Source organism: Eumetopias jubatus, unplaced genomic scaffold (genome assembly GCF_037043125.1).
Source record: "Eumetopias jubatus isolate StellerSeaLion01/CBP00866 unplaced genomic scaffold, mEumJub1_p1.0 scaffold_1, whole genome shotgun sequence".
Classification (NCBI taxonomy): Eukaryota; Metazoa; Chordata; class Mammalia; order Carnivora; family Otariidae; genus Eumetopias; species Eumetopias jubatus.
The window spans coordinates 127026359-127052841 of NW_028274807.1; the positions used below are offsets into that span (position 1 = coordinate 127026359).

At 37.9% G+C, this 26483-nt stretch overlaps 1 protein-coding gene across 1 annotated transcript; it reads left to right on the plus strand.

Annotated features, from left to right (window-relative positions):
* The first annotated feature begins 7078 nt into the window (after positions 1-7078).
* On the plus strand, positions 7079-7234 carry LOC148165060 (large ribosomal subunit protein eL39-like). Its single transcript, XM_088021197.1, has one exon. It carries the CDS (start codon positions 7079-7081, stop codon positions 7232-7234), a length of 156 nt encoding a protein of 51 aa, XP_087877323.1.
* The last annotated feature ends 19249 nt before the right edge of the window (positions 7235-26483 follow it).

Genomic DNA, 26483 nt, shown 5'->3' on the forward strand with positions numbered 1-26483 from the left:
AGTAACTGGAACAGGCCAGGAAGTCTTAGGGGAGAGCCATCAGTACATACATCTATGAGAACATAAAGAATAGAAGGAAAGGGTTTTCAGGAATGTCAATTGTTCCTGAGGACTAAAGTAAAAAAAATTAGGTCTTTGGATTAGACACACAAGAAAGTCACAAATGCTGTTCAAGAGAGCAGTTCCAAGTGTAGAAGAAGAGGTAAGAAGATGGGGGAAGGGGCCCAGTTTACAAGGAGTCGGTCAGCGTTTCTCACACATTACTGCACCAAAACACACTTGTTGGAAGAAAAGGAAATGAGACAGATCACTTGAGGCCACACATATGGGAAGATAGCCACTTTCAAAGACAAAAAACGAACTTCTGTCATACCTTCATTCTGAGGGTACTCACAAAAGGAAACTTCCAAGAGCAACCAACTCAAAGATAATCTACAGTCTTCTGGCTGTGAATACAGCATGGATTGATACTCTTCCAAACCTAAAACTGTGACATAGTTTTAAAATGTGGTTATTAAGCACCTGCTTGTTCATCACTGTGAATTTAAGGACATTTACAGAGGTCACATCTTAGCATATGGTCTGCTTCTTCCTCGTTGAAGTTGTTGGCAACAAAGCTGCTCACAGCTTGGTGTGCTATACTAGCACCAGCATGAGAATTTAAGGAATGGCATGCTGTGCCAGCCAGTCCATCTGAGATTTCTGGCAGAGAGAGGCCCTAAGGAGAACTTTGTAGGAAGGCAGAGTTCTTCTTTAAAACTTAAAAATCACAAGTTAAGGATGTACCCAAACACACACAAAACTTCCCTAATCTGAGTATATCATGAATGAATAACCTAAACCACCTTCAGCTAATCTATATTTTCAGTTTTACTTCTCCTTGCAGCAGTCAACCTTAGTTGACTTTCTTTGCAAAATAGAACAATTCCTCTTTTTATCAACTTTAATTCTTCTGGTTTCAAATCTTCAAAGAAGCCCCCAGCAACAGCAAGGTTTGATAAGCAAGACCAGTTCACACTATTCTTACTTGATTTTATGAACTTTAGGACAATGTCTCCATGGCATTTTATTTTCTATACTAAAAATGTTTTAGTTTTCTCCTGTAACCAAATCCATTTGGGGAAAAGAGTTAGACTTGAATACAGATTATCTGGACATGAATTCTAGTTTTGCCACTTGCTTCAGTGAATTAATCTCTGAATCAGTTTCTTCATCTATAAATGAGAATACTAACAAATACCTCACATAACAATTATAAGGATTAAATTAGATAATACATGTATTAGTCAGGGTATAGACTAAGTTTCTATAACAAAGAGAACTTAAAATATAAGGACTCAAATAAGATAAAAAAAAAAAAACTCGTACGTAATATTCCAGAAGTAGTGGCTCATTGGTACCCCTACACTCTCAAAGTATAGATTCCATTTTTGGATGGCTCATCTCCCAGCCAGCTGTGTAGAGGAAAGACAGTGGCGGCAAAGAGCTTTACTTTAAAGAAGCTTCCCTTTAAGCTGTGATCCAGAAACCACGCACATCACTATTGTTTCTATACCATCAGCCAGAATGCAGTCATGTGGCCACATCTAATAGCAAAGGAGGCTGGGAAATGTATTTCCATCTAGATGGACATATGCCCAGTTAAAATTGTGTTTATTATTAAAAGTTAGAAGGACTGAATGAATGCTGCGGGATAATGAACAATTTATACTAGGTACACTCTCACCATTACATAGATTTCTATCATGGTTAAAAAAGAAAATCACCTGACATTTTATTTCTGATCCCCCCTTCCCACTAATAAAGAATCCCATACAGCCAACACCTCCAAGGACTAAAGAATGAGGTTTTTGTTTTTTGTTTTTGTTTAAGGCAGAGGATTATGTCTTATTCATCTCCACATCTCCCAAGCCTAACACAGAAATATTCTTAATAAATGTTTATCAAAGTGAATAATCAATCACTCCTACGGCCCTTATCTGGGTTAAACCCCTTTAGTAATGTGTGGAATGCAGACTTTCCATTTTTAATGAGTAGTACTATATCAATACACAACACTGTTGGCTTTACATACCATATGATCCAATTGGTTACATGGTGAAGCACTTTAGTATATTCTTGCTGTTTGATATTTTTGAGGAGAAAGGAGTAAAAATCTTAAAACAAAACAAAACTGACTCCCAAAGCATGATCATGTGCTCTCAAGTTGACTATTTAAATGCTTGAGAAGACGGCAGAGTAGGAGGATCCTAAGCTTCTCCTGTGCCACATTTACAACTAGATATCACTCACATCCATGTAAATAAACTGGAGAGGGATCCAAAGACTGGCAGAACAAACTCCGCAACTAACTGTAGAGAAGAAATCACATCTGAGAGGTTAGGAAGGGCAGAAACGGTGGTTGGGAGCTCTTTGCAGGAGAAAGGGAGCTGTGGGCATGGAGAGGGGAAAGCACCAGGGAGCGCTCACTGGGAAGACGAATCCCCATAATGTCTGGTCTTGAAAACCAGAGGGGCTGAATTCTTTGAGTTTGTATAAGCAGCAGGACTTAGAGCCTGGAGCTTTTAAAAGTCAGCTGACTAGCACTGGCAAGCTAGAGGGTGAAGGATAGCCAGGTCCCTGCCCTTAAAGTGACAACAGCCCAGGAGAGGCAACATAGAAGTGACAGTTTGCACAACGTCTGAGGCCAATAGGAGGGAGATCTGTTTACATGGAATTCTGAGCATGTTGAGGGACTTCTCTGGGAACAAAGAAGCTGGAAAGTGCCATTTTCCTCCCTTGTCCCCCAGCATAAACACAGATCCACCTGTGGGAGGTGGCACTGCACAGACACTTGCTTCCTAACCTGCTAGCAGCGTACCCCGCCCAGGAGTTCTCCTGAGGACTCACCCACTCCAAGTCTGCTGGCCTTGGTCCTGGGCACAGAACAAATTTTCTTAACCCAGTGTGTGGCCCTGCACAGGCCCCACAGGCACAGATTCCATGCCACCACAGCTGTTGTGTGCCTCACCCCCAAGGGCCACCACGCTTGGGTGGGATCCAATCTAAGATTAGTGGCTTAGCGCAATTTTTGCTAACACCACTGTCCCATCTCTGAGTTCTCCTGCAGTCATACTCCTTCAGAGCTGTCCTCCATGGGTCTCAACACCACAGAGCGCAAGCACAGCCCAAACAGGCAAAGAGTCAGTGCAGGTGTCTGGACTGAAAGAAAAAGTGACTTGGACACAACAGCAGGATGCAAACAACACACATAGGAGACTCCCCTGAAGTGCCAGGTTCTGATGAACAGCAGACACTGCACTGCAGGGCACTACAGGTCCTCTTCTTCATAAAGCCACTACTTTCAAGAGCAGATGATGTAGCTGACTTTCCTAACACAGAGAAACAGACACGGAGAGGTAGACAAAATGAGGAGATAGGGAAATATGTACCAAATGAAAGAACAGAACAAAATCATAGCAGGAGATCTAAGTGAAACAGAAGTTAAGTAATGGGCCTGATAGAAAATTTAAAGTAATGATCATAAAGATACTCATTAGACTTTAGAAAAGGGTGGAGAACATCAGTGAGACCCTTGACAAAGAGATAAAAACTAACATATGAGAGATGAAAAACTCAATAAATGAAATAAATAGTAGGCTATAGGAATCAGAGGAACGTATCAGTGACCTGGAGGTCAGAGTAATGGAAAGCAATCAAGCTGAGAAGGTGAGAAACAAACAATACTGCATAATGAGAATAGACTTAGAGAACTCAGTGACTCCATCAAGCATAATAATATTCATATTATAGGGATCCCAGAAGAGAGAGAAAGGGAGGCAGAAAATGTATTTGAAGAAATAAGAGCTGAAAACTTCCTGAATCTGGAAAGGGAAACACAGATCCAGATTCAGGAGGCACAGAGATTCCCCCCAACAAATTCAACCCAAGGAGGTCCACACCAAGACACACAGCAATTAAAATGGCAAAACAAAACAAAACAAAAAACAGTGATAAAGAAAGAATGTTACAGGTTGCAAAAGAAAAGAAGACCATTAAATACAAAGGAAACCCTATAAGTCTATCAGCTCATTTTCCAGCAGAAACTTTCTAGTCCAGAAGAGAGTGGCATGATGTATTCAAAATGTTAAAAGGGAAAAATCTGCAGTCAAGAATACTCTATCCAGCAAGGTTATCATTCAGAATAGAAGGGGAGATAAAGAATTTCCCAGACAAACAAAAGTTAAAAGAATTCATGACCACTAAACCATGCCTACAAGAAGGGGTAAGGGGAACTCTGTGAATGGAAAACAAAAAACATAAGTAAGAATAAAAAAAAAAAATACAAGCACATAAACAAACAAAAAAAATTAAGTGTATCTGTAAAAATCAGTCAAGAGAAGCACAAAATAAAAGGATGTAAAATATGATACCAAATATCTGAAATGTGGAGGGGAGAGGAGTAAAGAATGAGTTCAAAATTAAGCAACCATCAGCTTAATATAGACTACTATAAAGAAAAGATGTTTTATATAAACCTAATGGTAACACAAATCAAAAAACAGTAATAGATATGCAAAAAATGAAGAGTAAGGAATCCAAGTATATCACTAAGGAAAACCAGCAAACCATGAAAGAGAGCAAGAAAGGATCAGAGAAAAACTGCAAAAACAACCACAAAACAAGTAACAAAATAGCAATAAATACACATATATCTATAATTACTTTGAATGTCAATGGACTAAATGTTCCAGTTGAAAGACATGGTGTCAGAAAGGATTAAAAAAAAAACAAGACCCATCTATGTGCTGCCTATAAGAGACTCATTTCAGACTTAAAGACACCTGCAGATTGAAAGTGAGGGGATGGGAAAACATTTATCATGCAAACAGATATCAAAAGAAAGCCAGAGGGGTGCCTGGGTGGCTCTGTCAGTTAAGTGTCAGACTCTTGGTTTCAGCTCAGGCCATAAGCTCATGAGTCATGAGATCAAGCCCCTCGTCAGACTCCATGCTCAATGGGGAGTCTGCTTGGGATTCTCACCCTCTATCCCCTCCCACTCTTATGCTCTTTGGCACGCATGTGCACACACTCTCTCTCTAAAGTAAATAAACAAATCTTGAAAGAAAGAAAGAAAGAAAGAAAGAAAGAAAGAAAGAAAGAAAGAAAGAAAGAAAAAGAAAGAAAGAAAGAAAGAAAGAAAGAAAGAAAGAAAGAAAGAAAGAAAGAAAGAAAAGCAACACTTACATTGGACAAAATGGACTCTAAAACAAAATCTATAAAAAGAAACAAAGGACACTATATAAAGGGGACAAGCTAAAAAAAGATACAATTATAAATATATATGCACCCAACAGGGGAGCACCCAAATACATGAAACAGTTGATAACAAACATAGAGGAGTGCATTTGTCATGATTAGCACTGGGTGTAATAAGGAATTGTTGAATCACTATATTGTACACCTGAAACTCATATTACACTATATGCTAACTATACTAGTATTAAAATAAAAATTTTTTAAAATGTGGTATATCAATAAATAAATAACTAATGAAACCATTAACTTAAAAAATGTTCATCATCCATTTTCTTGGCAGTCAGAGAAAACCAGTACAGAAGTAGCTATTGGGAACCATAGCCTGGCCTACTCAGGAATGTGGTAATAATTTGTAAACCATCTTTCTTTATAACTAGTCCCAGAATGAGACTGTTTTGCCTGAGGTTGGGCAAACCAAATGAAAGTTTTCACACTCTCTCACATCTCAGAGACTGTTTTGCCTGAGGTTGGGCAAACCAAATGAAAGTTTTCACATTCTCTCACATCTCAGATTCTCCAACTTATTTTTGGTTGCACAAGGTGAGTAGTCCGGGAAAAAATGACTTAACAACCAACAGGAAAGAAAATTAGCTGGGGAACAGAAAGGAATTTAACAAATTGGGCATCTATCCTATGTCGGACATTGTGCTAAGGTCATTATCTAATTTAGTTCTGATAACCTTAGATGAGATAGGCATTGTTACAGGAAACTTCTTTTAGAATCAAAGAAGTTGAATAACATAAAAGATCACTGTTGCACAGTGGTTCCCAGAAAGCGGACTCTGAGATGGATATTTGTGTTCAGAGAATTTGAAAAGAGTATTCTCAGGATCAGTACCTGGAGAAGGGGAGAAAGCAGCATTGGGCAGGAGGAGGAGGGCTTCAGTGCAGTCTCAGTGAGGCCTCAGCTAATCCCATGGGGAGTTCTGGAGCTGTAATGGCCCTTTAAGAGTTGTCCCAAGTTGGGATGAGTGGGCCAGGATTTTATACTCCCATGAAAACCAGTTAGACATAGTCTACAGCACTAGCAACAGCTGAGGGAAATAAATTCTTCAGTCCCAAATAAAGATCTGAGCAATACTTCACAGCATCTGCTACAGCCAACCAACCTGGAAGTTAGAAAGCCAGAACATGAACACAGCTCTGACACAAAAGCCCATGTACTCTTCCACTGCACTTGCCCCAACAGGCTGTCAGCTGGTTGGGTAGCTATATGTTTTACCATCTTACAAAATGATATGAAGGAATATAATTTATAAGCTAGTTCTAGATATATGGCCTTGGTGTCTTGACATCGTTGGAATTTTCCAAATTTCCTTGGCTCTATTAATTTTTTTTAGGATTAACACCTTATCTAAGGTTGTCCACAAAAATTCCCTTACTTAAGTAGATTCAACCAAAACACTAAGTATGGTAAAAACTTAAAACATATTCTATCTAGGTGAATTTGTTAGGTAACTTCCAAATGCTTCATCATAGAATTCTCTTAGAATTCAGGAACAATTGAGTAGCATGATTTGTGTCAGATGTGTGGTATTCATTTTTAAATATATTTGATCACCTAAGGTTAAAGATGGATATTGATTCAGAACTCCCAAGGGAAAAAGATATATAAGAACTCAGAAAGCCTTAATGAAATGCGTAAGTCTCTCACCTTGATATGAAAGTCTGAAAAGTACAGCTAAAATTTATCAGCCATGTTTTTCAATTTGAAAGTTACATGATTGAGCTTTCTCTTTCTCGCCGCCATCCTGCTCTGTGTGGCTGACTGCTTCTCACCATGTCTTCTCACAAGACTTTCAGAATCAAGCAATTCCTGGCCAAGAAACAAAAGCAGAATCATCCCATTCCCCAGTGGATTTGGATGAAAACTGGTAATAAAATCAGGTACAACTCCAAGAGGAGGCACTGGAGAAGAACCAGGCTGGGTCTATAAGGCGTCACACATCATGAGATGACACACTTATTTGGCACAGATATTTAATTAAGCTGCATGAAGATCATGTGTTCTATCACTCTGTAAACATCCTTCCCACCTGGCCATAGAAATGTTTTATCAGGGAAATGATTTTTCTCTGTGACTATGCCTCTGCACCATTAGGTTGGTTCAGTAATAAATGTGAGACCTTTTGGCTCTAAAATAATAATAATAATAATAAAGTTACATGATCGAAGCAAAGTAAAACCCAGATAGAGCAATCATCTATTCAACAAATATTTACAGAGGACCTATGACCAAGGATCAGCATTATGTACTCTAAGCACCCTGGCCATGATTTATCTCTTCTAGAGATATCTGATTGGTTTTCCAGCTACATCAGAGTGATATCTTCTTGCTACCTTGTTTTAGAATAAACAACCACTTTATGTAACAAGTGCAGCCAAATATCCCTATCAAATATTTTACTTTATATTAATGTGTACTTATATAATATATGCACATATATAAACCTAATGTGCAACAATAATCTTTTATAAGTTATTTAACTTCTTCGACCTAAAAAGAAGCTTTCTATAACTATATATGTGTGTGTGTATATATATATATACACATATATATATAGTTTTACACACACACACACATACACACACACACACACACACAGAATACTTGGATGGTATGAAGTTCTGCAATGTATGTTTAAGGGACTTAAAAAGACAGGCATTTTTGTTATCTTCTCTCTTTGAAGCCACAAGAGAAAGAAGAAGTTATGTATTCCAAAATGTATACTAAAAATGATTAAGATTGAGGATATCTGAAAAAAATTTTCACTTGCATATGGAATTATATTATAATTCAGGCCTTCCCTCCATCATATCCTTTTCCCAGGCACTGAAATGTTCTCTTTCTTCTAGTGCAGTGGTTCTCACAGTATGGTTCCAGGACCAGCAGACATTGGCCTCACCTGGAAGCTTGTTAGAAATGCAAATTACTGGATCCCTCCTCAGATTTCCGAAAGCAGGAACTTTGGAAGTGGTCCAACAATATGTGTATTAATACACCCTCCAGGTGATTCTGATACATGCTGTTTCAGAGCCATGGTTGTAAGATTATACATTAAACTATGTTTTTAATATCCACTCAATAAATGTTTATTTGGGGTCATACAATAAGTGCTAGACATTATTCAGCCTTTATTAATGGCACTTGTGCATCATGTATAATGATTTTAAAATATATATTTACATAATAATATGTATTATGTATGCTGGATACAACTGTGTTTCACAAGCTCCCTAGGAAATTGTGATGCATGCTCAAATCTGAGAGCACTGCTCTAACTCATTATCCATTAGTCCTGTCCTAAACAGAAACCTTGTATGATCCATAGCAATAAATATAAATGTTGCATTTGTCTTTACAGAACAAGAGACAAAAAAAGATCTAAGAATTCTTGGCAGCACAGAGCATCTATTTGCATTTCCAAGCTATGCAGTGTATCAGCTAGAGTAGTTGCATAAAAACACTTGGGTTCAAGTTTCCATCTTTGATCTCTTGGCTGTAGCTTCTTTTTTTTTTTTAAAGATTTTATTCATTCATTTCAGAGAGAGAGAGAGCGAGAGCAGGAACACAAGCAGGGGGAGTGGGAGAGGGAGAAGTAGGCTTCCCGCTAAGCAGGGAGTCCAATGCGGGGCTCAATCCCAGAACCCTGGGATCATGACCTGAGCTGAAAGTAGTCACTTAATGAATGAGCCACCCAGGCACCCCATTGGCTGTAGCTTCTTGGGAAATTATTTAATTTTCACAATAATCTGTTTCCTTATCTATAATAGGAGGACCTTGCCTTGGGGATCTTTACAGTGACTTCCACCTCTTTAAGCTCTGTGATTCAAAGCATCTCAATCAATATGTATATTGTTACCATTTTGGAGGTACCTGTATTACCATTTTTTCCATTTCATTCTATTACTCAAAAGCATATCAAGACCATATCACAACTCAATAATGAGAATATAACCCAGTTAAAAAGTAAGCAAAGGGAGGAGGAGCAAGATGATGGAGGAGTAGGAGACCTAAATTTTGTCCGGTCCCAGGAATTCAGCTAGATGGGGATCAAACCATTCAGAACACCTACAAACTCAACAGGAGATTGAAGAAAAGAATAGCAGGAATTCTAAGAACAGAAAAGTGACCACTTTCTGGAAAGTAGGACATGCGGAGAAGTGAATCAGGGGTGATATTTGGGAAGATACACCATGGGTGGGGGGAGCCTCCGTCAGCTGCTACCAGCAAGTGATAGAGCAGCAGAGCACAAAATCAGAACTTTTAGAAGTCAGCTCCGCTGAGGGACATTGCTCCAGTGGCCAAGCAGAGGGTGGAACCCTCGCTGGGAAAGTGTGGTCTCAGGACCCTCGGAGTCACAGAAAGACGGGGGGTGCCTGAGTGCAGCAGAGCTCCCAGGTATTGGAGCGGGGAAGCCAGATGCAGAGATGGAGCTGAGGAGCGGGCTCTCAGCTCAGGGTTGCCATAAACTGTGATCTGCAGCACAGTCGGGCCACTGCTCTTCCAGCAGGGACCCAACAAGCGGCAGATCCAGGGAGACTCCCCTTCCTCCCCTGGGAGGAGCGGCGCGGGAGTGCACCGCTAGAATCTGCTGGGTTTGGAGACTCCACACAGGGTCATGTGCCAGAGATAGAAACGTTCAGTCATAGGTAGGGCGAGCACAGAGTAGGGCCAGAGACCAGGGAGACAGGAATGACTGACTGCTTTTCTCTGAGGGCTCACTGAGGACTGGGGCCTCGAGCACTCAGCTCCTCTGGGACCAGAGATTGGGAGGCTGCCATTTTCAGTTTTGTCCTCCAAAGCTTCATGGAAAGCTTTCAGGGAACAAAAGCTACCAAGAGCAAACCCAAGCAGATTACTTAGCCTGGCCCCTGGCTAGGGCGGGGCAATTCCTCCTTGGGCAAAGACATTTGAGAATAACTGCAACAGGACCCTCCCCAAGAAGATCAGCAAGACCATCCAGCCAAGACCAAGTTTACCAACCAATGAGAACTGCAGAACTCCAGCGCTAGGGGAATACAGCACATAGAATTCATGGCTTTTTCCCCAAGATTCTTTAGTCTTTCAAAGTTAATTTTTAAAATTTTCTTTCATTTTCTATTATTTTAGTTGAATTTTTCTTCTTTCCTTTTGCAACCAACATCTTATCATTCCTTTTTTAAAATTTTTTTTAATTTTCATTTTTAGAGTCATATTCTATCCCTTCATTTTATATATATATATGAGATCTTATATATAAATATATAAATATATCTATATATATCTTATATAGATATTACATATTATATATAAGATATATATAATATATATTATTATATATTATATATACATAAGATATATATATATAAGATCTCATATATATATATATATATATATAAGATTTTCTTTCTTTAAAATTTTGGGATACAATTTCTTCTAACAGACCAAAATATACCCTAAATCTAGTGTATGAGTTTGTCCTAGTGTCCCACCTGATCACATTCTGTTTTTTTTTAATTTTTGTTATTTTTTCAACCAAATTATCAATTCCTTTTTTAAAATCTTTTCTAATTTTCATCTTTACAGTCATATTCCATCCCTTCATTGTATTTACCCTTATTTTTGTATATATATGTTTTTCTTTCTTTAAAATTTTAGGAGGCAATTTCTTCTAACAGACCAAAATACACCCAAAACCTAGTGTGTGGCTCTGTTCTATACACCAGCTGGATCATATTCTTTTTTTTTCCCCCCTTTCTTTTCAACCAGTTTTGGTCTCTTCTGATTTATTTTGTTTATATTTTTCTGGGGTCATTACACTTTTAGCATTTTATTCTCTCATTCATCTATTTTTCTCTGGACAAAATGACAAGACAGAAAAACCTCAAAAAAAAGAACAAAAGGCAGTACCGACTGCCAGGGACCTACTCAATACGGACATTAGTAAGATGTTGGAACTAGAGTTCAGAATGATGATTATAAAGATACTAGCTGGGCTTGAAAAAAGCATAGAAGATACTAGAGAATCGCTTTCTGGAGAAATAAAAGAACTAAAATCTAACCAAGTAGAAATCAAAAAGGCTATCAATGAGGTGCAATCAAAAATGGAGGCTCTAACTGCTAGGATAAATGAGGCAGAAGAGAGAATTAGTGATACAGAAGACCAAATGATGGAGAATAAAGAACCTGAGAAAAAGAGAGATAAACAACTACTGGATCACATGGGGAGAATTTGGGAGATAAGTGATACCATAAAGCGATAAAACATTAGAATAATTGGGATCCCAGAAGAAGAAAGAGAGAGATTGCCAGAAGGTATACTGGAGCAAATTATAGCAGAGAACTTCCCTAATGTGGGGAAGGAAACAGGCATCAAAATCCAGGAGGCACAGAGAACCCCCCCTCAAAATCAATAAAAATAGGACAACACCCCATCTAATAGTAAAACTTATGAGTCTCAGAGACAAAGAGAAAATCCTGAAAGCAGCTCGGGACAAGAGATCTGTAACCTACACTGGTAGAAACATGAAATTGGCAACAGACCTATCCACAGGGACCTGGCAGGCCAGAAAGGACTGGCATGATATATTCAGAGCAATAAAAGAGAAAAATATGCAACCAAGAATACTACATCCAGCTAGGCTGTCATTGAAAATAGAAGGAGAGATAAAAAGCTTCCAGGACAAACAAAAACTACAGGAATTTGCAAACACGAAACCAGCCCTACAAGAAATATTGAAAGGGGTCCTCTAAACAAAGAGAGAGCCTAAAAGCAACGTAGGCCAGAAAGGACCACAGACAAGATACAGTAACAGTCACCTTACAGGCAATACAATGGCACTAAATTCCTATCTTTCAATAGTTACCCTGAATGTAAATGAGCTAAATGCCCCAATCAAAAGACACAGGCTATCAGATTGGATTAAAAAACAAGACCCATCAATATGCTGTCTGCAAGAGACTCATTTTAGACACAAAGACACCTCCAGATTGAAAGTGAGGGAGTGGAAAACCATTTACCATGCTAATGGACACCAAAAGAAAGCTGGGGTGGCAATCCTTATATCAGACAAATTAGATTTTAAGCCAAAGACTATAATAAGAGATGAAGACTATATCATACTTAAAGGGTCTATGCAAGAAGAAGATCTAACAATTGTAAATATCTATGCCCCTAACATGGGAGCAGCCAATTATATAAGCCAATTAATAACAAAATCAAAGAAACACATCGACATAATACAATAATAGTAGGGGAATTTAACACCCCCCTCACTGAAATGGACAGATCATCTAAGCAAAAGATCAACAAGGAAATAAAGACTTTAAATGACACACTGGAACAAATGGACTTCACAGATGTATTCAGAACATTCCATCCCAAAGCAACAGAATACACATTCTTCTCTAGTGCCCATGGAACATTCTCCAGAAGACATCACATCATGGGTCACAAATCAGGTCTCAATCTGTACCAAAAGATTGGGATCATTCCCTGCATATTTTTGGACCACAATGCTTTGAAACTAGAACTCAACCACAAAAGGAAAGTTGGAAAGAACTCAAATACATGGAGGCTAAAGAGCATCCTACTAAAGAGTCAATGGGTCAATCAGAAAATTAAAGAAGAATTAAAAACATTCATGGAAACCAATGAAAATGAAAACACAACTGTTCAAAATCTTTGGGATGCAGCAAAGGCAGTCCTAAGAGGAAAGTATATAGCAATACAAGCCTTTCTCAAGAAACAAGAAAGCTCTCAAATACATAACCTAACCCTACACCTAAAGGAGCTGGAGAAAGAACAGCAAATAAAGCCTAAACCCAGCAGGAGAAGAGAAATAATAAAGATCAGAGCAGAAGTCAATGAAATAAAAACCTAAAGGACAGTAGAATAGATCAACGAAACTAGGAGCTGGTTCTTTGAAAGAATTAACAAAATTGATAAACCCCTAGCCAGACTTATCAAAAAGAAAAGGGTAATGACCCAAATAAGTAAAATCATGAATGAAAGAGGAGAGATCCAACCAACACCAAAGAAATACAATTGTAAGAACATACTATGAGCAACTGTATGCCAGCAAGTTAGATAATCTGGAAGAAATGGATGCATTCCTAGAGCTGTATCAACTACCAAAACTGAACCAGGAAGAAAGAGAAAACCTGAACAGACTTATAACCACTAAGGAAATTGAGCAGTCATCAAAAATCTCCCAACAAACAAAAGCCCAGGGCCAGATGGCTTCCCAGGGGAATTCTATCAGACATTTAAAGAAGAATTAATACCTGTTCTCCTGAAACTGTTCCAAAAAATAGAAATGGAAGGAAAACTTCCAAACTCGTTTTATGAGGTCAACATTACCTTGATCCCAAAACTAGACAAAGACCCCATCAAAAAGGAGAATTACAGACCAATATCCCTGATGAACATGGATGCAAAAATTCTCACCAAAATACTAGCCAATAGGATCCAACAGTACATTAAAAGGATTATTTGCCATGACCAAGTGGGATTTATTCATGGGCTACAAGGTTGGTTCAACATCTGCAAATCAGTGTGATACAATACATTAATAAAAGAAGGAACAAGAACCATATGATCCTCTCAATAGATGCGGAAAAAAGCATTTGACAAAGTACAGCATCCTTTCTTGATCAAAACTCTTCAGAGTATGGGGATAGATGGTACATACCTCAATATCATGAAAGCCATCTATGAAAAACCCACAGCAAATATCATTCTCAATGGGGAAGAACTCTAAGGTCAGGAACACGGCAGGGATGTCCACTATCACCACTGCTATTCAACATAGTATTAGAAGTCCTAGCCACAGCAATCAGACAACAAAGAGAAATCAAAGGCATCCAAATCGGCAAAGAAGAAGTCAAACTCTCACTCTTTGCAGATGATATGATACTTTATGTGGAAAACCCAAAAGACTCCACCCCAAAACTGCTAGAACTCACACAGGAATTCAGTAAAGTGGCAGGATATAAAATCAATGCACAGAAATCAGTGGCATTCCTATACACCAACAATAATATAGAAGAAAGAGAAATTAAGGGGCTGATCTCATTTACAATTGCACCCAAAACCATAAGATACCTAGGAATAAACCTAACCAAAGAGGCAAAGAATCTGTACTCAGAAAACTATAAAATACTCATGAAAGAAATTGAGGAAGACACAAAGAAATGGAAAAACGTTCCATGCTCATGGATTGGAAGAAAAAATATTGTGAAGATGTCAATGCTACCAAGAGCAATCTACACATTCAATGCAATCCCCATCAAAATACCATCAACTTTTTCAAAGAAATGGAACAAATAATCCTAAAATTCACAAGGAACCAGAAAAGACCCCCAAATAGCCAGAGGAATGTTGAAAAAGAAAAGCAAAGCTGGTGACATCACAGTTCCAGACTTCAAGCTCTATTACAAAGCTATAATCATCAAGACAGTATGGTACTGGCACAAAAACAGACACATAGATCAATGGAACAGAATAGAGAGCCCAGAAATGGACCCTCAACTCTACAATCAACTCATCTTCGACAAAGCAGGAAAGAATGTCCCATGGAAAAAAGACAGTCTCTTCAACAAATGGTGCTGGGAAAATTGGACAGCCACATGCAGAAGAATGAAACTGGACCATTTCCTTACACCACACACAAAAATAGACTCCAAATGGTTGAAAGACCTAAATGTGAGACAGGAGTCCATCAACATCCTAAAGGAGAACACAGGCATCAACTCTTCGACCTCAGCCACAGCAACTTCTTCCTAGAAACATCGCCAAAGGCAAGGGAAGCAAGGGCAAAAATGAACTATTGGGATTTCCTCAAGATAAAAAGCTTTTGCACAGCAAAGGAAACAGTCCACAAAACCAAAAGATAACTGACAGAATGAGAGAAGATATTTGCAAATGACATATCAGATAAAGGGCTAGTATCCAAGATCTATAAAGACCTTATCAAACTCAACACCCAAAGAACAAATAATCCAACAAGAAATGGGCAGAAGACATGAAGAGATATTTTTCCAAAGAAGACATCCAAGTGGCCAACAGACACATGAAAAAGTGCTCAACATCGCTCGGTATCAGGGAAATCCAGATCAGAACCTCAATGAGATACCACCTCACACCAGTCAGAATGGCTAAAATTAACAAGTCGGAAATGACAGATGTTGGCGGGAATGCGGAGAAAGGGGAACCCTCCTACACTGTTGGTGGGAATGCAAGCTGGTGCAGCCACTCTGGAAAACAGTATGGAGGTCCCTCAAAAAGTTGAAAATAGAGCTACCATATGACCCAGCAATTGCACTACTGGGTATTTACCCCAAAGATACAAATGTAGGGATCCGAAGAAGTATGTGCACCCTGATGTTTATAGCAGCAATGTCCACAATAGCCCAACTATGGAAAGAGCCAAGATGTCCATTGACAGATGAATGGATAAAGAAGATGTGGTATATATAATATATACAATGGAATATTATGCAGCCATCAAAAGGAATGAAATCTTGCCATTTGCAACAACGTGGATGGAACTGGAGGGTATTATGCTGAGCAAAATAAGTCAATCAGAGAAAGACATGTATCATATGACCTCACTGATATGAGGAATTCTTAATCTCAGGAAACAAACTGGGGATTGCTGGAGTGGTCGGGGGTGGGAGGGATGGAGTGGCTGGGTGATAGACGTTGGGGACAGTATGTGCTATGCTGAGAGAAACACCATATGTGAATTGTGTAAGACTGATGAATCACAGACGTGTACCCCTGAAACAAATAATACATTATATGTTAATTTAAAAAAAGTAACCAAAGGATCTGAATAGATATTCCTCCAAATAAGATATACAAAGGGCCAACAAGCACATGAAAGGATGTTCAACATCATTAGCCATCAGTGAAATGCAACTCAAAACCACAATGATACTACTTCACACCATTAGAATGGCTAAAATAAAAATGACTGATAATAACAAGTATTGGTGAAGATGTAGAGAAATCAAAACCCTGATACACTGCTGGTGGGATAAAATGGTGTGGCCTCTTTGGAAAATAGTTTGGTGGTTCCTCAAAGGGTTAAACATAAACTTCCTGTGTGAGCCAGCAATTCCACTCCTAGATATATATACTAAGAGAATTGAAAACGTATGTCTATGCAAAAAAAGTTATGCACAAGTGTTCACAAATAGTCATAGGATTATTCACAATAGCCAAAAAAGTGGAAACCCAAACATTTATCGATGATGAATGGATAAATAAAATGTGGTATATCCATACAAAGGAATATTCTTCAAGAATAAAAACTAATGACATGGGAATGCATGCTACAATATGGATGAACCTTCAAAAATATTAAACTAATTAAAAGAAAACAGTCACAAAAGACTCCATATTGTATGATTTCATCCATTTGAAATGTTCAGAATAGACATATCCATAAAAATCAATGGATAGAGGGGCTCCTGGGTAGGTCAGTAGGTTAAGCATTGGACTTTGCTCAGGTCATGATCTCAGGGTCCTGGGATTGAGCCCATGCTGGGCTCCATGCTTAGCGGAGAGTCTGCTTCTCCCTCTCCCCCCACTTGTGCTAACTTGCTCTCTCTCAAATAAATAAATAAAATATTTTTAAAAAATCAATGAATAGAGAAAATAGATTGATGGCCACCTAGATAGAGCTGGAAAGGCTGAGGGGAAATGGGGGCAGGATGGGGGGACGTGGGGACTGTTAAAGGGTAAAGGGTTTCTTTGAGGATGATGGAAATGTTCTGAAATCGATTGTGGTGAGGTTTGCACAGTTCCATGAATAAACTGAAAACCATTGAATTGAATACTTTAAATTGGTGGATGGTATGTGAATTATCTCTCAATAAATCTGTTTCAAAAAAATAAAAGTATATCAGAAGCTTCTCCCCTGCTCCATTTCTCCCCCAGTCGTATATCAAATGACCATCAATGAGATACTAAACTAATGCCTTTATGACTATGGTAGTCTGGAATGAAGTGCCATCCTCCTGTATCTCACTCATTAATTTTTTTTTTATTTTTTAAAGATTTTATTTATTTCTTTGACAGAGAGAACCACAGTGAGAGAGGGAACACAAGCAGGGGGAGCGGGAGAGGGAGAAGCAGGCTTCCCGCTAAGCAGGGAGCGAGCAGGGAGCCTGATGGCGGGGCTTGATCCCAGGACCCTGGGATCATGACCTGAGCCAAAGGCAGACACTTAACCGACTGAGCCACCCAGGTGCCCCAGAAAACCATTATTTTAATATTCAAGCAATTTGGATGCAGTATAGATCGGCCAACACACAATTTTATGTTACTTTTATTCAAACCCAAATGCCTAACAAAAGGCATTTACCGAGATAAATGCTAGAAGCTTTTTTTAAAAATTATATTGGAAATGACCATCCAGAAAATTAGCAAACATTTCTCAATTCTTTCTTTAATCCTTGAATTCATTCAGTGTGAATTCTAAAACTGAATGTGAGGGGTTTGTAAAAAGGAAACTTTATCTCTTCTGAAGCTCACTGGCTTTTTAAATCACAGACACATACAAATAGTGCTTTGAAAACTTTTGCTAAATTATGGACATGAAAATAAACAACAATCTAGGAAGTAAATTCCTAAAAACCTGCAATGATGAGGTTAGTTACAATCATAAATTGGGCCTTACAGAGCATGCTGAATAGGCAATTATTTCTTACCTGTTCTATTTCCTCAAGTTCAAGGTACACCAAAAGACATTCCTTGTATAAGTCTCCATGACTAATTTTTCCTTAATCAAATCAGGAATGCAAATTTCTTTTCCTAATAGCACAGGGCCAGAGAACATGATTTTCATTATAGAGAGGACTGTGTACAAAACGACATTTTAGAAATCTGGGCCAACTGGTATTTTATGACATTAAGAACTAGTAAGAATTTGTGTTATGTTTAACTGCATGTTACAGTAAAACAAAATCTTTAAGATTTAAGAATATAGTTGATTGCCACTAGTTAATTATGGCTTAGGCTATCAGACTGATCAAAAAAATCACATCTTTAGAAACAGCTCTTTGTATAACTGTGAGCATTTGAGGGAATGAGGAGCTGCTTTAAGAAGCTGAAATGTATAGATCCTATTCTCATGAAAATGTAAATGGGCATAAATTTTTGCATATAGCTTCATGAGCATATCCCAAGGCGGTTCCATAGATAACAATTTAAGAATCCAACGAAGCTTGGGAAAAAACTAAAGATACCAATACACCTATGGCTATACTGAAAAAAGTCTGACAACACCAAGTGTCAACAAGGATATAGAAAAACTGTAATTCTCATACACTTTGGGCAACTATTTGGCAGTTTCTTAAAAAGTCAGACTGTATCTGTGCAGTGACCCAGGATTTCTACTCTGAGGTATTTGCTCCAAAGAAGTAAAAACATGTGTCTATACAAAGTCTTGTATTAGACTATTCTTAGCCTTATTCTTAACAGCTAAAAACTAGAAACAACTCAAATGGCCATCAACAAGAATATAAATAAATTAAGGCATATTTATACAATGGAAGCCTATATAGAAAACAATTAAATAATGTGCTACTTATGTCCATAATAATATATAGCTAAATTTCAAAAACATGCTTGACTAAAAGAAGCCAAACACAAGAAAGTATCAAGTTCTAGAACAGGCAAAACAAACATACTCCAGTAGAGACCAGAACAATGGCTGCTTCTGAAGAGTGTGATCTTCTAGAAAGGGTCACATGGGATCTTTCTGGGATGCTGGAAATGTTCTACATCTGAATATAAGTATGGATTACACAGGTGTATGCATTTGTCAAAATTGGCTGAACTGTATACTTAAGATCTGTTTCTTTTGCTTTATATAAAATATACCTCAATAAAATATTTTATAGAAAACTGACATAAATTGGGGATCTCTAAGTACAGTACAAGTAAGAGAATTCAGATTTTTAACTACACATTTAAGCAAGTATTAGTATAAGCACTGGAAGAGTTTGGGTTGCTTCTTTAAATTGTAGAGAACTTATATTTGAATATGAAGGTGTAGACAACACAGAATGACACCTCTAGAAGAAATATGACTTTGTACTTTTACATGGCTTACTTAGTGTTTTCCCACATCTTTTGTTTGAGTCTTCTGGCAACTCCGTGAGGAAGGTAGTATGAGTGCCGACCCTCTCTTGTGCAGATGAGGAAATTGAGGTTCAGAGAGGTCGAGGGTTCCACCCAAAGCCACACAGCCCATTTGTGGCAGAGCTAGGCCCAGGACCCTTACTTTCTAAAGGAAGTTTAGCACTCATTTTACCTCTATTCCTTTAAAGAAGGGAAAGTTAACAATAGCCAGAGAAACATATAAGATTAGATTTCAGAACATGAATATTTAGTGAATTAAAAATCCAAAGTGTTTGATAAACATCCTTAAGAGGTTCTAGAGCCCTCCTGTATTTAGGGCTCAATAATAATTTTGTTCACTGAAAAAGCATGGCTGAATCACACCAATAATACTCTGGGTTAGTTTGAGTTTCTCTGTTACTCAGCACCAAGCCTCACTAGTAATTTTAAGGATACATGTAATTAAAGACACAGGCAAAGCCAGGAGAGGTCCAGGACATGGAGAGTGGCTCCCCAGATCCTTTTGTCCTACATCAAACATGTACTTTCTGACCCAAAGCAATGATAGGGTCTCCAAAGAGATTTGTGGGTTACCTCACACAGCAAGGAGACTTTTCATTATGAATCATCTCCATTTTATACCCAGATCATTATGTGACTCACATGAAATCTACCAGGGAGCCATGCCAATCCATAGACTCTAAATTAGTTTTCCATAAACAATCCTGATCCAGAGTCATTCCTGCTAAAATCATTCCATAGATGGGTATTCTTCTCCTAGTCAGTCTCATTAGTTTATTTACCAGGAGGCCAATTATCAGCATGTTTATAAGGAGATTACAGCAGATCACTTGCTTTCTTTGTCTCCCAGGAGTGTCCTCCTCATAACAGGAGAGAAATGAATGATAGGCCAGCTGCTTAATTTCTTCTCCCTCCCCCACCACCCAGGCCCAGGACTGAAATCCAAGTGCTACCCCATGGACCACAATCCAACCCTTATACACCTTAGTTCTCTGCATTTCTAACTATAAGGAGGCTTTTCATGAGGGGACTGGAGGGCATGGAGCTAGTGCTAGGGCATGGAGCACCTCTGAGTAGAGCCACCCCAAGGACTAGGTAATTGGGTCATGATGCTGGGAGTGATTTAGGGGATGGTGTGAGGAAAGAACAAGTGCCACCTAAACAAAGAAATTAAATATTAGGGTTCATTTATTGAAGGCTCACTACTACAAGCTTAGAAGGGAGTATTACCTTGCTTTTACTGATGTAGAGCTGAGGCTCAGAGAGGTTAAGTAACTTGTCCAAGGTTGCATAACAAGTGGGGGACAAAAACCAAGATTTAAACACAAAATAGTTGGAGACCCAATTTCAACCTCAAACTGCTCCCCACCCCTTTCTTTACCGTGCTTATGATGCCAGAGCTTGCAATCTGCAGACCACATCTTGGTTTTTCCAGCTGCTCACTACTAGGCTCTGCCACCAGGGGTGCTATATAGAGGAAGACTCCAAGGCTGATGGAGGGAGAAAGGATATGCTTTTCCCTGTTTGCTTCCTGTTCCTGTGTCATCCCAGAAATGCCTCTTCACTTCATCATTAGCAGCGTCTTTCTATAGTAGCAGCTGAAGGCAGTTTTTAGTTTCTCTGATGCTTGTAAAACTAACCTCAGAAACACTTGCACCAGCCGGCCTGGGCCTCCCTCTCGAAGCTGTAGGTCCCAGACCCCAAGACCATCCTCTGAGTTTCCAAGTTTTAATAATTCTAACCTCTTCCATTTATTCCCCCAAACCTATGGGTGGTAGCTGCATCCTACAATTGCTGCCTGATACCTCCATGTTTTCTTTTTACTTTATCAATTATGTAGTTAACAATTCTTTTTTTTTTTAAGATTTTATTTGAGAGAGAAATAGAGAACAAGCAGGGGAAAGGGCAGAGGGAGGAGGAGAAGCAGATTCCCTGCCAAGCAGGGTACAATCTGGTGCATTCTGAGACATGTATGCACCTGGAAACCATTGATACCATCAAGATACAGAACATTTCCTTTCCCCACCCAAGGTTTCCCCATCCCCTTTTTTAGTCCATCCCTCCCTCTACCCAGACAACCAATCAATCAATCTACTTCTGTTGCTATAAATTAGTCTACATTTTCTAGGAGTTTATATCAATGGAATTATATAGTATATAGTCCTTTGCATCTAACTTCTTTCACTCAATGTAATTTTGAGATTCATCCATGTTGTTGCATTTCTCAATTGTTCAGTTCTTTTTATTGCTAAGTAAAGTCCATTGTATGGAAGTACCACAGTTTGTTCATCCATTCAAATGTTGATTCACATTTGGGTAATCTCTAGTTTGGATTATTATGACTAAGGCCACTATGAATATTTATGTATAAATCGTTGTGTAGTAAATACCTAGGAGGGAAGATGTCATTTTTAAATTCAGGTGTAACACACATAAAGTGCACAAATCACAAATGTACAGATAATTTCTTATATTCATGTGCACCTGTGTAACACCATCCAGATTAAGATTTAGAATATTTTCAATACACAGAAGGTGCTCCTTTCCAGTCAGCAGACTCCAGCAGAGATCATCACTATTCTGACATCTGTCTCTATTGAGTAGTTTTGCTTGTTTGGGGACATCATTTAAGGGAATTATAAAGTATGTATGCACCCTTTTGTGTCTGGGTTCTCTTGCTCAACAACTATCTATGAAATTCATTCATGCTATTGTGCAGGGTTGGAGTCCATTCATTTTATTGCAGTGCCATGTTGCCCTGTATAAACACACTACATTTACTTATCCGTTCCCTTGTTGATGGTTATAGGAGCTGTTCCCAGGTTTCTTTCCTTATAGCTATCATGGATATTCTTGTACATGACTTTGGTGAACATATAATCTCATTTTTCTTGATCCACTAATGGGACTGTTGGGTCATGGGGCAGGCTTATGTTTCACTTTTCAAAGTAGTTGTAACTATTTACATACCTACCACCAATGTATGACAACTCCAATTACTTTATATCCTCATCAGTACTTGGTATTAATGGTCTTTTTAATTTTAGTCATTCTGGGAGATGTGCTGTGTGATCTCATTTCGGTTTTTATATTTCCCTGCTGAAAAAATATGTTGCGAACTTTTCATACACTTAATGGTCATTTGAATATACTCTTTGGCAAAGTGTTCAAGGTTTTTTCCATTTTTAATTACATTGTCTTTCTATTATTGATTTGTAGGAGTTTTTTATATGTGCTGGATATAAATCCTTTGAAATATCTTCTCATAGTCTGTGAGTTGCATTTTCACTTTTCAGTGTTTTTGATGAATAGAATTTCTTATTTTAATGAAGTCTAATTTATCAACCTTAGCTTTTATGATAACTGCTATTCATATCCTCTTTACAAAATCTTTGCCTATCCCAAGGTTATTTAACATTCATGTAAGATAATTTACCTATGTGAAATTTTAGGGGTTCAAGGGCCAGGGTTCACATGTTGTATGATGAATTTTAGATCCTGTGCCCTAGGAGATGGCACTGACATTCATACATGGGAGAGTGGGTTGAGAGGGGAGGAAGTCTCACAAAATAAGGAACAAGGAGAGCAGTTCGGGGCAAGAGGATAGAGAAGGAGCTCAAGAGAGAAGGAAAGGTATGAAGGGAGATGGGGCTAAGTACAAAGATAGGAAAGGAACAGAGAGGAAAAGAGAGAGGATGAGGAAGACAAGGGATGCTTCCCCAGCCTGAGCAAGATGTGCTCTCAGGAATCTGAGGACTCTGGCCAGGAAGGGAGCAGCCAAGTGGACAGATCAAAAGTCCCTCCTCCAGTCTTCCCAAGCCTCCCTTCCCTCTCTGTGCTGAGGCCAGGAAGCACTTACCCTTGAAAAGCATTTAAAAAAAATTTTAAAACACTGGCTGATTTTGTTATAAGGAATTTTTACTTCCCAAGGACATACTAAGACATCACTACATTAACATGTACATGAAGACACATCTAGGTTATGACCAATATCCAGAAATTAACCCTGACAAAACGTGTAGTATTTATAAATGTGGGCTTTAGAGCAACATAAACCTAGGTGCCATTACTTACCCACTCCTGTCCTTGGGCAAGTTAATAAGCTTCTGTGAAGCTCAGTTTCTTCATCTATTAAATAAGTATTCAATCATTCATTCCTTCATTCATTCATCAGATTATTTCCTGAGTATCTGTTATATGCCAGGGACTGTCTTAACCATAGAGAATTTGTATATAAAATTAATAAAAAATTATTTGCCCTCATGAAGCTTTCCTTCTAACAGGGAAAACAGACAATAAACAAGAAAAAATTGTATAATGTATGATATGTTATACAGTGATAAATAGGGAGCAGTGGAAAGCAATAGCATTCTGGGTATATTTTGAAGGTAGAAGCAATAAATTTACTTCTGGACCCAATGTGCATTATAAGAAAGAAGTAAGGAATATAAGGAGAAGTCAAGAAGGACACCAGGATTTGTGACCTGAGCAACTGGTGAAGAATGGAGTTAACCATTACCCGAGATAGGGAAAATTGCAGGAGATATGGATGAGCTCACTTCGAGGTACAATACATTTTAGATGCTATTAGACATCCAGGAGATCTCAAGTTGGTAGTTGGATATACAAGTTCAGGGAAGAGGTGCAGTTTAGAGATACACATTTGGAAGTCATCAATGAATTAATAGTTTTCAGAGCCATAAAACTGGATAAGATCATCCAAAGATTGATTATAAATAAAGAATATATAAATGTTGTTCCATTCATAGGGTTGTTGTTGGTAATGTGTGTGTGTGTGTTTAAGGTTTAGTTGGGTTAATACTAAGTTTTATTTATTGAGTTCTTCGTATGTGCCAGATAATATGCTAAGGGCTCTAGATCCCTTAACTGATTTAATTTTTTAGGAAACAGGTGATAGTGTTTTCTCCACTTCTAAGATTTTGATACTGAGAAAGGTTATATTTGCCTAACATCATAGAATTAGTAAGTGATAAAACTCAAATTTGAACCCAGAACTCATGTTCTTAACCTACCTATATACTCCATCTCACATAATCAAATATAAAAATTTAATGCCTATTGGTCATTCCAATACATGATAAGCACTTAGTTAAATGCCTCTCCCCACCACTACATATCAGCTTGTGCCTTGGACGATAACTTGTTTAACCATGGCTTTGAGATTTCTGGTTTCAAATGTGCATGTTAATAATCATTACGATTCTTCTACCCAACTAATAGAGCCATTATGAGGATCAAATGAGGCAATATGTAAAGAAGTGGATCACAGATGGCTCCATACTTGTTAGAGAGCATTATCACTATCACTTCAAAAGGAGCCTGAGTTTTGTGAGTATGATAGAATCAGATCAAAGAGTTCTGCTCATGAAATATGCACTTAAACTGCACAGAAGTACTGCACTTTAGATAAATGCTATTCATGTGAGGTGTTTGACCTTGACTTGGTACTAATATTTCAACAACTGACTGCTCATAAACTGGGACATAAACTGAAATACTTATGTGCAGAAACAAAAATAAAACATTCCCACACTGGCAAGATTTAAATCAAGGTTTTGGATTTTTTTTTTTTTTTAGTTACACTACTGGAATGTCTCAACATTCAATTATCTTTGTAAATTTATGGGTTAACATGAAAGCATATTAGTTGGGTGAGAAGCACTTGCTTCCCTCATTAGGAAATGTTTCTATACACATTCCCATAGCTGGAGGAAATTTGACCCAGTATCCAAAATGCCCAGTCTGTACTTTCTAAGTAGTAAATAAACAGGTAGACAAAGTGTGGGATTTGAAGTCGGAAAACCAGCATTAAGTTCTGACACACCAGCAAAACATTTACATGGTAAGTTTTTCAAATGCTCAGCCTAAAATTGTTTTCTTCTCTTCACAGTATGTGCCCACAGATAGGGCAGAGTTTAAGACTCAAGCAGGAAACCTCTTTGGTCTTCGGTTACTTCACTGGCCACCAATCAGCAGAGTTTTATCAGAAACTTCAGAAACTTTTCAATCAAAACAATACAAGATGGAAAACACAGAGCTAAAATTAACTAAAATCCACTGACCCCTGATTATATATGAATCTCTGTACCCTATACACAAAGGAGATTAAAAAAATAAATAAAAGTATGGTCCTTGCTCTCTAGCAGCCAGCCTATGATCAAAACCACACATAAATGAAAAGCAATTTTAAATAATTATAAACAAAATTTGAACTAAAATAAACAATATGAAATGACCATGATTTTTAGTATGTGAAAGGAAATGAGGAAAAAGTATTATACAGTGAATCATCATGGAAGAATTCATGGAGGTTGATCAGAGATAGCTGTATCCATTTGAACCATTTTATTTCCTACCAGAGAATTTATTAGTTTCTACACCACAGACATTGAATGATTTTTAATAGATATTTCACTGCTCTATGACTGTTTCCTCATACAACAAATGAAAACAATGTTCTTCATTTCTTATGTAATTAACAGAGTAAGAGTTAGAAACCACTGAGAAGTATCTCTTTTTTTATTGCATATATATTTGAGATAACATGCAGATAAATTATTTGTCAAGGAAATTTACATCTATGATAATTAAAACTTGACAGAGTAAGGCAACTTATCTCTGCAGCCTAAACTTAAGGTAGATAAAAATAAAAATCTTATGACAAGGTAGATTCACACAGAATTGTGAATGAAGCTTACAGGTTTTTAAACATTTCAGTCAGCATTTTTAATGACCAGGAGTGGGATGCTGAGAGATAAATCAGTAAAGTGCTTCTAGCAAGCGAATAAGTGTTGGGTTTTGGGTTTTGGGGGGTTTTTTTTGAGAATTAAGTTTTCAAAAAATTGGGTCAAAATTAATTAACTCTATTGCTACCAGGAGCATCTAAACCATTTATTTTCTCTGTGTTAATTGAAGAACAAAGATTTCTTTGGTCAATTCATAAATGAAAGATGTACAAGGAATTCTTCCACCTAATTCAAACCCTGAGAACAGGCCCAGGAAATCTTTGTCAAATAAATGAATCAA

Bases quoted from the DNA above. Each gene is read 5' to 3' on its own strand.
- LOC148165060 (XM_088021197.1), top strand. From the start codon at position 7,079: ATGTCTTCTCACAAGACTTTCAGAATCAAGCAATTCCTGGCCAAGAAA.